Source organism: Mus pahari, chromosome 5 (assembly GCF_900095145.1).
Source record: "Mus pahari chromosome 5, PAHARI_EIJ_v1.1, whole genome shotgun sequence".
NCBI lineage: Eukaryota > Metazoa > Chordata > Mammalia > Rodentia > Muridae > Mus > Mus pahari.
In genome coordinates, this window is record NC_034594.1 from 133,880,772 (window position 1) to 133,894,974 (window position 14,203).

Sequence of the window (14,203 nt, forward strand, 5' to 3'; positions counted from 1 at the left end):
CTTCAGTATACCATTCTGTGTTTAATGCACATGCATATACGACTGAATTCTTTAGTGATATTTTTATTGAGCCATTTTTCCAAAAAGAAAATAGGCTCATTAAAGAACAACACTCATTACCAGATTTAAAGTCATTTTTGTAAAAATACTACAAACTCCATATAAATTCTAAATATGCCTGCCACCTGATAGTATTTCAGAGGTGGACTTTTGGTACACTTTTTGTGACTTCTTTAGTAATTTGGCTTCCAGAGGAAACACATTTAAACTTTGTTCCCTGCATAGGATCTCTGCTTTGAGTGGTTCTTAACCACTACAGTTGGGTTTCTATGACTTATAGGAAACACGTCATTCTCAAATGTCATCAGCATCTGCTTCAAGATGAGGCTACAGGCAGAACTCTAACCCTCAGGTAGTGGCTACGCACTCCAGCCGGTGTGACTGTGCCGCTGAAAGGAAAGAGAAGATTGTCAATCTGTAGGACCCCCCTTTGCTCACCTTGCTCTCTCCGTAACCATCCAATGACCACAAGAGATTCCAGAGAAGTTCTCAATGAATACAACATGCCAGTTATGGCAGGTTATCACAGTAAAATTGTCACTTCCTGGGACTGTAATTTCAAAGTTATTTAAGAAAGACAGAGGTAAGTGGATTATATATCAGTGTGGAAATGAATATTTAAAAAGTTTTAAATTAAGTTCTATTCTTTATATTTATTAAAAACTTTCCTTCTTTACACAATAAAACCTAATTAATCTTCACTCTATTCTTGGATATCTTACTGCACTATGGGGTTTTCTTTTCTCTTTTTCCTCTTCCCCCCCAGTTCCTAGCATTTTACGCGGTCTTAAATTACGCCTTTGGTTCCTAGTACCCCTCTATTTCCCTAGGCCTCATTTAGCAGCAGAGATCACTGGACTCCATGAGAACTAGAAATGATGGGCCAGAAGCTATTTTCTGGGAAGCTACTCACTTGGTATCTCAAACTTTTTTCTCTTAGAAGTATTATTGATTTGGGGGTACTTAGCAGAGTACAATTTATTCTCTACCATCTTCTTCTCAATGCAAGACTAGTTTAAGTTTTCCAGCCTAATTATCTTAAGTCAGCAGAGGTTTAAGTAAAGCATTATAAATCTGACAACCCCAGCTTCAAAAAACACCAACAATCTGTGACTCTGAATGAGAGAAGCTAATACACAAAACTGGGCAACTGACTTTGCTGTAAGAAAAACAGTAAGAATGGGATCAGCCAATTAATTCATCTTTAAGCATAAAATTATATGAGAGAAGTGGTAGACAGAGATGGCATAAGACAAGTAGGCAGTAGGCAAAACTGACTGTGGTGAGCTGGAGATGTCGCTCAGTGGTTAGAGCACTTGCCGGGCATGTACGAGACAACAGTACAAGAACCTCTTATGGTCTCAACAATAGGCTAGCAAGCCACACAAGAGCAATTCCTGAAATGATTTAGTAGCCATATATTTTCATATCATAGGAATTTCCCACCTATTCATAAACTTAAATATAGCTGTCTCCAAGAAATCAAAATTTCAAACAGTAATACATCTTTTATTTCCTACGGAGTGTTTTTGGCTCAGCATGCATAGCTATTGTGGCTTCACAGCAACCACAGCAAAATCCCATAACAAAGTACAGAGTGGGAAAGGAACAAGTGCTTTAAAGTGTGTGGAACTTGAAAGAAGGCTGTAACTAATAAAGTACATCTCAGGCATTTGTCTCATTCTCCTTCTAGATCTTTTACACAGCAGATGGAATAAATGGCTTCAATGGTATTAATAACTGACTGCAAAAGGTTTAGGAGAAAAGAACAGCCTAAAGTTACCTGTAAACAATTTAACATGGTCTCCACTCTCGGCATGTCTTTCATAAAGGTTAGGGTATTTCCTCTCCCCTAGGGCTCAGAGCTTACTAAAGTATGGCAGTGACTCCACGATGACTGGAGACCTGGCCTTTAAGACTGGCGTCTTCTGCCCAGCCTAAGCTGCCATATTAAAAGTCCAACTACCTGCTGGGTGGTGGAGGCCCACATCTTTCATCCCAGAATTTGGGAGGCAGAGTGGGAGGCCATGCTAGTCTACAGATGGAGTTCCAGGACAGCCAGGGCTATACAGAGAAACCCTTTTACAAAAAAGAAAAACCAACCAAACAAAAAGAAGTCCAACTACCATGGAGAATCCTTGAAACTCAATGAAAAAGCCAGGCCCAGCTTTCCAGGTCGCTATACACCAGGCACACATGACATCATCTTGAACCTTTCAGACCAGTTCAACCACCTCAACTTCTAACTTTTTACAAAGCCAAGTCCCTTTAAACTTTAGAGTAGTTTGTTACACAGCAGTAAGTAACCAGAAAACAGTTTCACTTTTAAGTAGTAACTCATTCAACTTACTCATAATTAAACCAACCAAATTGGGTAATTCTGAATAAGTGGGCAAAAAATAAGTACCTGAAAGAGGGATTTGGATCCCCTGACAGGAATAACATGACAGTTGTGAGCTGTCATGTGGGTGCTAGGAACCAAACTCAGGTCCTCAGCAACAGCCAGTGCTCTTAACCACTGAGCCATCTCTCCAGCCCTTACTTTTGGTTACAAGTTTACTAAAAGTAGGAACATTAGTAGGTACTGTACAGGAAGTAAAAGCGCTATAGTGGAGGTAGACTGGACTTTGGAATTGGATTGGTAAATATCAGACCTTCATCTTATGTACCCTCAGGCTCATCAGGTTTTCATCTATAAAAGGTGCCATAATTCTACTCACGAAAGGCACTAGAGGCTGTTCTAAGTATCAGGTGTTAGATCGCCTATGTAAAGACAAAGTATGTCATTCTAAGATGATAACAATAATCTTAACAGACTGACATGAAGATCAGATAAATTAATAGAACTGTATCTTGTACATAAACATTCAAAAAATTGGCTGTTTTTAGTATTACTATTATTATCTTAGGAATATCTTGACATAATTGTAGTATGCTAGTAGAGCTCACAGTACAGTTAAGGACTTTGATTTTTAGAACTTCTCTATAATAAAAAGTGCAAGCTTCCTAAAAATTCATGTATCAGACTCTCATTAAGTAAAACCTACTTGACTCTCAAAATGGGAAGCCCTGTTGGGCATGGCAGAGCTTGCCTTTAATCCCAACACTCAGGAGGCAAAGGCAGGCAGAAGTCTGAGTTCCAGCTTGGTATAGGTAGTGAGTTCTAGGACAGCCAGGGCTACCTGGAGAGAAAAACAAAACAAGTCAAAACAAAAGAATGGGTAAGTCACAACTAATTAAAGCTTGTTTTGTCTGAAAAATTCCAAGCACATTGTCTGGTATCAAGAGGTACTTAATATTTCTTTAATGGGATAGTCTCCGACATAGAGTGAAGACAAGGACCTGCATATGTTTCCATGAGACACCTCTGGCACTACAGAGTAACTCATATCCTAAGAGTCAGGGCTTCAAATTATAGTGTTGGTCATGTGGGATGCTCAGTGTAAGACTACCTTAACTGGGTGGGACACTTGAGACTCTTCCACAGGACCTACTGAGTAGACAGAAAATATCAAGCATTAGAAAAGCTCCCTCCAGCCAGGCAGTGATGGTGCACACCTTTAATTCCAGCACTTGGGAGGCAGGGGCTGGCAGATTTCTGAGTTTGAGGCAGCCTGGTCTACAGAGTGAGTTCCAGGACAGCCAGGGCTATACAGAGAAACCCTGTCTTGAAAAACCAAAACAAAAAAGAAAGAAGGAAAGAAGGAAAGAAGGAAAGAAGGAAAGGAAGGAAAGGAAGGAAAGGAAGGAAAGGAAGGAAAGGAAGGAAAGGAAGGAAAGGAAGGAAAGGAAGGAAAGGAAGGAAAGGAAAGGAAGAAAGAAAGAAAGAAAGAAAGAAAGAAAGAAAGAAAGAAAGAAAGAAAGAAAGAAAGAAAGAAAAGCTCCCTTTCATCCCCTACCATACTGCCATCAATGTGGATTTCAGGTAATATTTGTCTTTCTAGCATTGTTGTGTACGTATCATTTGAGAAAAAAAATGGTCTTCTGACACAACAAAAGTAGATGATCTGCACAGACATCTCTAAGGGTTTAAGGTCACTGGCCCTAGCAATAATTACTTTGTAATGTAACAAGCTCAGGTGTTCCAACTTACTGATACTTTGGCCTGTCCAGAGGAAGAATGCCTACTTACTATCTAGGTAAAAACACAGCCTGGGGAAACGCACTATTTAAAAATCTTGATCTAAACACCAGGAAAATATTGGAAAGCAAAGAAGCAAAAATACTGAGGATTAGTTGTAATGCTTGGTAAATGCCAATGCTCTCAACTGACTCCTATTTAAATGACATCTATTAGCAAGAACTCAAAGAGAGTTATAGTTGGATGTTCAGTTATCTGCAGCAATCTCTTCCAAGTAGCATGTCCCAGATCAATTAGAAAACCCATTATTACTAAGTGTAATGTGCTCTGAAATAAGGTACATTTAACTTAGATGAATAGCCTGAAACTTTACAATGAGGATTATCTATTCTTCATAGGCTACTATATCACATAAACCAGAGTAATATTTTATTAGAAGGCAACTTTAAGAACATGGAGACACATGCCTTTAGTCCCAGCACTTGGAAGGCAGGAAGATCTCTGAGTTCCAGGCCACTCTAGTCTACATAGGCAGTTCCAGGCCAGTCAGAGATATACATAGTGAGAGAGACCCTGTCACAAAATGTAACAACCAGACCAAACCAAACCCAAACTGTGCATGGAGACTTACGACTCATCCCACTTTTATCTACAAGGATAGGATTTATAACAACAGATCAAGCTCACCATACTGAATTAGCACGGTCTAGAAAACTTTGCTCAAATAAAACTCTGAAGGCCTTGTCTTATTTCCAAATGGGGAGAAGTCATATTCTCCTCTTGCAAGCATTTCTATGACCACAGTTAAAATTTTACATCTCTGCATCTTATATGACTAAGGATGAACAAAGCAAATAAGTAATGGTTCGATATGTATTTTAACAAGTAAGGTAATAGCAGATATGCAAGAATGGGCCTAAGAAAAATTGAAATCCTGATGTTTTACTATGTTTGAAAACCTCCAGAAGAAAAAGATAGAAAGATTTTGGACTTTTTATTAGTCCACACAAGGACAGAGTGAATTTGCTTAAGAAAATTAAAATGAAGGAAAAGTATGGGTGTCTAATCTAGAAAAACAGTATATCTGATAAGATCAAAACACCGTTTGTTTTGCTTTTTAAAGACAGAGTCTCACATAGCCCTGGCTACCCTCAAGCTCTTATGTAGCCAGGGCTAACTCTGAACTCCTGATCCTCACCTTCACCTTCCCTCCCAAGTGCTGGGATTACAGGCACGAGTTACCACAGCCAGTTATATCTATCTGGAACAGAAACTGTCCTTTAATTCTAGGAAGGTTATTATGCAAATCAGTTAAAGCAAGATCAAAAAAATGGCAAAACTTACTTATAAAAACATAAAACTTTGAACAGGGTAGCCATTTAACTTAATCTACTTAAACCTTTTAGACAAGAACAAATCATAACCCTGCTTCCTTTTGGCTTATAATTCATTCGAAATACCCTTTGGAATGACAATCAAGCACAAGAAACACCAAGAAGGTTTATGGGGATCTAGACAACAATGACACATTCTTAAGTACCAGATGCAGATAAGATCGTGAAATTAAAGCATCTACCAAACTACGCTAAGGGCTAAATGGCAGGAAAAATCATTTGTAGTCAATCTTTGAAAGGACGCCAGAAGATGGCAAACCTTCTCTGACCCCTTCTAGACATTAGGCTTTGCTGGCCACAGACTCAATTTTATCATTACAGTATAAAAGTATCATTACAGTATAAACAATACCTAAGTCCACAGGTGTTTGGACATACTTTTCTTCATATAAGCCTTTGTATTTCACTTAAAGGCCATGGTTTGCTGAACCCTGCTCTAACTCAAGCCCTAGGGAGCTGATTGGCTAAGAGCTATACTCAAACTCAATGATTAACCTGGCAACCGCTTGCTGTTCCTTTCCTAACTCGCAGGTATGAAAATAATTTTAGTATCTTAAATTCTTTTCCATTGTGGCCTACGTAAAAAGCTCCACTTCCAAAGACTGCTCAGTAAAGACTCAATCAATATTCCTTGAATAAATAAGTATACTAATAAGATAAAGAGCATATTTGGAAGAAAAAAACAAAACAAATTACACCTTCTTACATATCTTCCAGGATTTCAAATCTTTCTGATTAAGTGCTTTTCTACTACAATTAAGTCTTTCCATTTTCCACTGCTTCTATTTCTTTTTTTTCTTTTTTTTAAAGATTTATTTATTGTATGTAAGTACTCTGTAGCTGTCTTCAGACACCAGAAGAGGGAATCAGGTCTCGTGACAGATGGTTGTGAGCCACCATGTGGTTACTGGGATTTGAACTCAGGACCTCTGAAAGAACAGTCAGTGCTCTTAACCGTTGAGCCATCTCTCCAGCCCTTCTATTTCTTTAAATAAGTCCTTCTTGTTAAACAAAAAGCAATTTATACAGGTTAAAAACAAAACAAAACAAAACAGTGTGAGTTAGTAGTAAGACTATGTCAAAGCTACTTCTTGGACAAAGGACTATTCAACTATTTAAAATGAAGTTACAAATGTCACTCTTCCACCAGAGTGGAAGCTGGATTTCTTCTATGAAGAAGATGGACAGTCTACCATACCATCTATGGAAAACCGTTTCACTGATGGGAAGGGAACTGGAAACAAATGAAAATGCAAAAATACAAGAAAACTTTTCTTAACTGCTTTCTTTTACAGACTAATCAGTTTTATGTCCTCAAGATTAGATTTAGTTCCTTAGTGCAATGAAATGGAATGGGGGCCAAGTGTGGTGGTATATTCCTGTAATCTTAGTACTTATGAGGTCAAAGCCTTAATGGGCTATACAGTGAGGACGAGGATGGCAAAGGGCTTGAGATGTATGTATGTATGTATGTATGTACGTATGTAAGTGTGTGTGTGTGTGTGTGTGTGTGTGTGTGTGTATCAAGACCATGTCTCAAATATCCAAAAAACAAAACAAAACAAAAACAAACTATAGAGTCACTTGGAATTTATGTAAAATAAAATTCAACTAAGCTTAGAGGTAATTATGGTTCTGAGTAAAAAAGAGAAGAATTCATTAGGAAGAGCGTTTTTGCGTAAATACAGTGATACTGCCATGTGAATGCCATAGTTTATGCCAGTATCGGAATTCAGAGAGAATAAAAAGTCTGTTTAGAGTGAAGACAGATACACACGTGGCCAACTCTCTGCTTTTGCTCAGAATACTGGATAGCTAGCCTCTGTTGCTAAGTGCTACTGAATGATAATAGTCCTAACACTACAATTTCATGGCATTACCGTTACCTACTGATGAGTTAGCTCTCACTGCTAATGTAGTTCCCCTCACAAGGTGACGTGTGCAAGTCAAGATTTGGTAGTAAGTTTCAGCATCAGCCAGAGTCCATTTAGTACATCCTTAATGAGCGTACGTCTTGTACACACCAACAATCATTACTATACATAGTCTACTGCTAACCCTACAGCTATGTTAGCAAAGAAGCAGGACAATGTCACAGTGAATCTGGGTATGAGTCCTGGGTATGCAGAACGGCATATACTTCTAACTAAAACACAAGATTATTTTTGCAAACTTTAGTTTATTTCTAAGGTAGCCTGGCCACAAGTCTCATGAATTTCATGGCTCTGGCTAGGCCAATTAGAGGAGAGAACCAGCAAAGAAGATTGTGCTGATGTGGTCATAGGACCGGAGCACTCTGTTCACAGTATCAGTACAGTAAAACCTTATTAGAAATGAGTGAAAATGGAAGGGAACCCACCAAGCAAGCCTAACATTCCCACATGAATTTGACAGTCTCCACCCATGCAAGGGGCTTGTGCCTGACCTTGGATGGAGTGTTGATAAGTGCTCCAAGTTTCTTTTTACAGAAATTACTGCACTTTACCATTATAACTTGGTAATAGTTGAAAGCTCAATTTCCTCACATATAACCTAAAAAGCTATTAATGTAAAAAACAACTTTTAGCATATATCGTAACTTTTCAAAAGTAGGGTAGACTTATATTTTTGGTTGGCTTAAAAAAACAAAAAAAAAACAAAAAAAAAACCCCAAAAAACCCAAAGCCATCGGAAGCAGCCTCTTCTGTGGGAGTCACTGCCTGCCTGGTCCGTGATGATACCATCTGTCCACTCAAGACCTGGAGTACAAACTAAAAAGTTCCCGTACAACTTCAGCTGTTTTGATGCCCCAGAGCACAGTAGTCCCTAAGGTGGCTCTAGGAGACAGTTTTCACTTTACCATGCTGTTGCCCAACTAAGTAGCAAGACGCCTGCCTGTGACTATCAGATGAGACAGCGCTCAGTGCTGCTTTTAAGGGCAGGCTCTTCAAGTGGAGTGCCACATACTCCTTTAAAAGATGAATTTCTCTACTTCTTCAGAAGAGAAAATCTTTCTCTAGTGATACAGTATATCCAATTCTCAGACTGCGCAAAGCCACCCTCTGCATTCCAGTTTCTTATTAAAAAACAGCTTTCCCCCACCTTTTCACATACCAGGGTGCTCACAAAGAAGGAGCACACAAGCTTCACATTCTCATAAATGGCTCACTAGTGCAGGTAGGAACAGCCCGTCTCCCAAATCTCTTAGAATCATCCACATCCCTGTACCAAAACAATTATACATTTAACTATTCTCTTAAAATTCCTCAAGCTAGAGACTTATATCTGCACTGTAGAGCGCAGGCACTCATTTGCCTGTATCATTTAACACTTCTCCCCCTCTCTGCATGCAAGGTGGGCATAAAAAGCTCTGTGTGTTTGGTAAATTCTTTCAGAGCTGGGTTAAGAATCTCAGAAAACTCAAGATCATTAAAAAAGCTCCTTGAAGTTTTAAAAATCTTCGGAATGATAGTATAACCACACCTGATAAGAATTGATCCCTTGATCATTTATTGCAACATGATTGTGCATGATGAAGTGCCCTGTAGTGCATTATTTAAAAACAAAACAAAACAAAACAAAAAAAACATAGCTCTTGGAGTCACCAGCAATTTGCTAATTGGTTTATGAATTATGTATAGATTTGCAGACCCAAGACACAGACTTAAGTGAGGTTCTTCACTGGACTGAAAATATGAAGTATAAAACATGTTGAAGGAAATCAAACAGTGGTTGCAATAAGAACAATAGTGTTGAATCTCTCTTCAACTATAACATTGCAGAAAAAAACTGTTTAAAAACCCCATATAAAAGTTATCAAATGTGGAGACCTGCGGACTTAAAAATACAATCCAAGCTCATTTCACTGGAAAGTGACATTTTGATGTATAATATTGCTGTTGTATGAAACTTAGGAGCTCAAGAGGATGAACTTTTGGTAGTCAGCCTAACAAGTTAAATCATATAACTAGAAACATTTTTGTAACACCCAAGGGTGTACGCAAGTACTATGGTTCACAAACACCGAACAGGAAGTTGCAGTTGAGCTCCGTGCTATGCAGTATCTGCAAAGCACAGAAGTACTTCCTCCCCTGCTCCTCTTTCCCAAGCTCTCATGAGTGCCTATTGTAAACGCTTAGGGGCTCATTTTACTTCTCCAAGCCCCAAGTGCTTCATGTGATTCTGCCTGCTGAATACTACTCCAAGGTAGTTAGCTACCTTGAACTGATCACATGAAACAACTAGGCAAAGTATTAGATGCCTCACCAGGGTAACATCAATCTAACCTTTTAGACTATTAAGAACCACCAGTAGTCATCTTTTTTCCCCTTTAAACATGGAAATGCATGCTCTGGCAGGGAGGAGGAAAGATTCTCCTTTCTCACCACTGTGACTGCCTTCCTCTCTTCTGGCAGGCTGCTTCACTTGGCCAAAGCTCCTGCTGCTTTTTTTAGATCTGGGACTTCACCCATCAAGATGATATGGACCTAAGTATGGTGTTCAATCATGATTGGTAGATAAATGATTCATTGATCAGTTTGTTTAAAAACATTTTTTTTCTTATAAAGTTAACAAACCAAGGCTGTTGATCCCTGAATTAGAAGCTGATTTGTTTGATTGTTTTCCAAAGTATGAGGTGGGAACGAGAAGAGCCTTTAGTGCTTTCCACATGTTGGTCTTCTAATTTGGCAAAACCATGGGAACATCTAGTAGAGTGACGTGGCATTTTGTGAATCTAAGTACCAACCCATGGTCCTGATAGGGGCTGGTTACGGCCCAAAAGGGAAGAGGGTTTGCCCCCTCCCCCTCGTTGTTTCAATCTGGCCCAGTAGTAGAAACTGAGCCCTGGGCAGATTCTCCAGGAGCAACTATTTCTTCGTGCGAAGGTGACCCTTCTTCAGCTTGCCGGGATGTGACAGTAGTCTCAGGAGAAATGCTATGAGGCCCTTCCAGGGGTATACAACCAGGGTGGTTTTTTCGAAAGTGCTGATTCAAGATGGCCTGGAAGGGGAAACTTTTGCCACAAACATGACAGTGAAAGGGCTTGTTGCCTGTGTGCTTGCGGATGTGATATTCCAACTGATCTTTCCGGGTATACTTTTTTCCACACATGCGGCAGACAAATGGTGTGATTCCCATATGCAGACGCATGTGGCGGTCCAGACTTCCCTTTTGGTTGAAAGATTTGGCACAGTAGATGCAGGTGAGACGGGGATTATACCGGAACCATCGTTCGGACACTTCTTGTTCTCGGAGATACTCTACATAGGCGCTTACTCCCATCATTGCTGACTCTTCTACCTGAGTCAGAAGAAAGAGAGTGAATATTACATAATGTTAAGTGCAGACGTGAAAAGCAACCCAATGTACTTGTGCCTATTACTAAGAAGTATATGTTTCTGTGTCTGTGTGATGTAAGGAATAGAACACAGATACAGGGCCTTGTGCAAGCTAGGCAAATGCTCTGAGTCTTACATTCCTAGCCCATATTCGCTTACTTGTAATGGAGAGCCAAGAGGGAAGTTAATACTACCACAAAGTAAAGCTATTAACACAATAATGTAAAAAGAATTCTGAGAGTACTATTTCATCGCTATAAAAAGTACAACGCAAAGTTCTGGCTGGATACTTATTAAGCCTCTGCTGGGGAGGTAGAAACATCAGGATTAGGAGTACAAGATTACCTTTGGCTACATAGGGAGTTGGAAGCTCAGCCTGGACTACATGAGACATGCCTCAAAAAAACAAAACCAGGCTGGAGAAATGGCTCAGTGGTTAAGAACACTGACTGCTCTTCCAGAGGTCCTGAGTTCAATTCTCAGCAACCACATGGTGGCTCATGGCCATCTGTAATGAGATCTGATGCCCTCTTCTGGTGTGTCCAAAGACAGCTACAGTGTACTCACATAAAATATATAAAAATAAATCTTAAAAAAAAAACAAAAAAAAACAAAAAAAACAAAAACAAACCCCAAACCCCAAACATCTGCTTTAGTACTTTCTTACAATACCAGGAGAGCAAGGGCCCAAGGTACTATCCTTGATTCTGTCCTCACAACCATATTCTAGAAAACTGACTACAGAGTATATAGAACTCTCTGTGATGAAAATGTTCTGTAATTTGAACTATTTAATGTAGTAACCACATGGTTAGCATTTGTCATACATCTAATGCAACTGAGGAAAAAATTTTAATTTCAATTGCTTTTAACTAATTAAAACAAAAAGTCAAATGCGGCTTATGTGTACTACATATTAAAGTATGGAATATATACAGGTAAATATAAAAAAATTTCATTTATGACAGTATTACCATGTTAACCAGCAGTAGCAAGCTATATATTTATATATATATATATATATATATATATATATATATATATATATAAAATCATAAGCAACAACTAGCACATCATTATTCTAAAAACTAAAAAAAAAAAAATTCTTTAAATTTTTATTATTTTATGTACATGGGTATTTTGCCTGCATGTAAGTCTATGCATCATATGTGCCTAGTGCTCTTGGAGACCCCTAGAACTGGAGTTACAAACTGTTGTGAATCCCATGTGAATGCCAGGAATTGAACCTTGGTCCTCTGGAAAAGCAGTTAGCACTCTTAACCAATGGGCAACCTCTCCACTCCGTAAATACTAAAAAGCTTTAAGTGACTTCAGAGTAAGCTGACTGAAGACATGGAGTTTTTCCATCTGACAACAAAAAGGATAAGGACATATTCCTTTAAACAGCTATACAGTTTTGGATTGGGTTCTGGAAAGTGGCTCAGCCATTAAGTGTGCACAGTTTTTACAGAGGGCCAGAGTTTAGTTAGTCATATCTATTAGTCATATCTATTTGCTCACAACTGCCTGCAGCTCCAGTCTGATGCTGCTGGCTGCTACAGGTATTTACATATATGTGCATCTACTTCCCCACCAGAAACACATGCACAATTTAGAAAATAATAAAGCTGGGCATAGAGGTGCATGTCTTTAATCCCGAAATTTGAGAGGCAGAGGCAGGCGGAGCTCTGGAGTTCCAGGCCAGCCTGGTCTACACAGTGAGTATAAGGCCACCAGGATTACTTAGTCATAATAATAATAATAATAATAATAATAATAATGTAAAATGAAACAATAAAAAAGCTTTAAAAATGTTTTGAAGTAATTAACACTTTTAGTTCAAAATTCTATGTTAAATTCAGAAATTACTAATTTTCATTTTTCCTTTTTTTGGGGCCCGTTGATTACTAAAGTCATTGAATTTGTTTGTTTGTTTTGTTTTGATTTTTGAGACAGAGTTTCTCTGTGTAGCCCTGGCTGGCCTGGAACTCACTCTGTAGACCAGGCTGGCCTCGAACTCAGAAATCCGCCTGCCTCTGCCTCCCAAGTGCTGGGATTAAAGACATGTGCCACCACTGCCCAGCGAGATCAATTTTTTTCAACAAAATCATGTCGGAAATAATTACACATTTTAGCAGAAGCCAAGACATTAATACAAAGAATGTAAGATACTTAAGATTCACCTAGTTAACATTCCATATGTTTTAGTTTCTAAAGCAATCTTTTGTCTCTTTCTCATGTGCAAGCTGAACAGTGCTTTTTGGCATTTCTAAAAGAGGCAGTTCATCAGCACACCTAGAAACCAGTTTATGAAAGGTTGAACTGTACACTGAGGCTTATAGTTTTTTTAAACAGGGTCTCACCATGTAGCCCAGACTGGCCTCAAACTCTTGGCAATCCTCCTGTCTCAATTTCCCAAGTGAGGAGTACCCACAGCATGTAGCTTTTCATTTGTTTCCAATAGGATTTCTTTGTAATTCCCTAGGTCATCAAAACAGAACTCACAGAAAGAATAAGGCGGTACCTTACTGAGAAATCCTAAGTGACTCAGGACAAAACACAAAGAAATTTCTGAGGCTCCTAACAAGGTCATCACACATTGTTCCTGCTTTGTGGGATTTTTGAGAGGTTAGAAATTGGTAATAATACCGCGAGATATATTTTTAAGAATCTGAACTGGACATAATGGCTCACATTTTTCATCTGTAATTCCAGCACTGAGGAAGACTAAAGAGGAGCACCGAAGTTCAAGGTTAGCCAGAAGTACAAGTGAGACCTTGTCTCAAAAAGCCAAAATCTTATTTTTAGCAACAGACTCTCACTAGCCAGCTTCAAATATCCCTAGTTCAAGATATCCCCTGCTTAGAGTCCTATGGTGTTGGTACTACAGCCACATTATCACCAAACAGGCATTTTGAAAAAAAAAAAAATTGAATGCATGGTATCATGTAATAATTAAGAGTGCTCTGTGTTCAAATCTGATTTCTGCTTATTATCTATCCTTCGATTTCTAGTCCACTTCCTTCAGAGACTGTGCTGAGCACTGAATAAACTGATAGTTGAGCACATTAGTTTGGTAACCGTTCATGATAATTAAATATTACAAATTCATTTATTTGTGTGTATATATTAAGTATTATAAACTCATATGTGTATAGATGTACATATATTTTGCATCCAGTTTCCTTCCTGCCCTCAGGTGCCAAGTCAACTTCAATTTTATTTATAATCTGGAGGATACAATTAAAAAAAAAAAAAAAAAAAAAAAAAAAAAACAAAAAACTCGAAAACTTTGAGGGCAGTCATGTCACACTAGTTCTATGCACACATAGAAAATGATGCATTTTAAT

General features: G+C 38.6%; 1 protein-coding gene across 4 annotated transcripts in view; it reads right to left on the bottom strand.

Annotated features, from left to right (window-relative positions):
• Positions 1-7,099: 7,099 nt before the first annotated feature.
• Positions 7,100-14,203, bottom strand: part of Zbtb37 (zinc finger and BTB domain containing 37) — a 16,941-nt gene continuing 9,837 nt past the window's right edge. For all 4 annotated transcript variants that reach the window (XM_021198166.2, XM_021198165.2, XM_029538781.1 and 1 more), the window contains one exon: positions 7,100-10,815. In XM_021198166.2, coding sequence (XP_021053825.1) covers positions 10,330-10,815 — 486 coding nt within the window. In that variant the 3' untranslated portion in view covers positions 7,100-10,329. The remainder of the gene's footprint in view (positions 10,816-14,203) is intronic.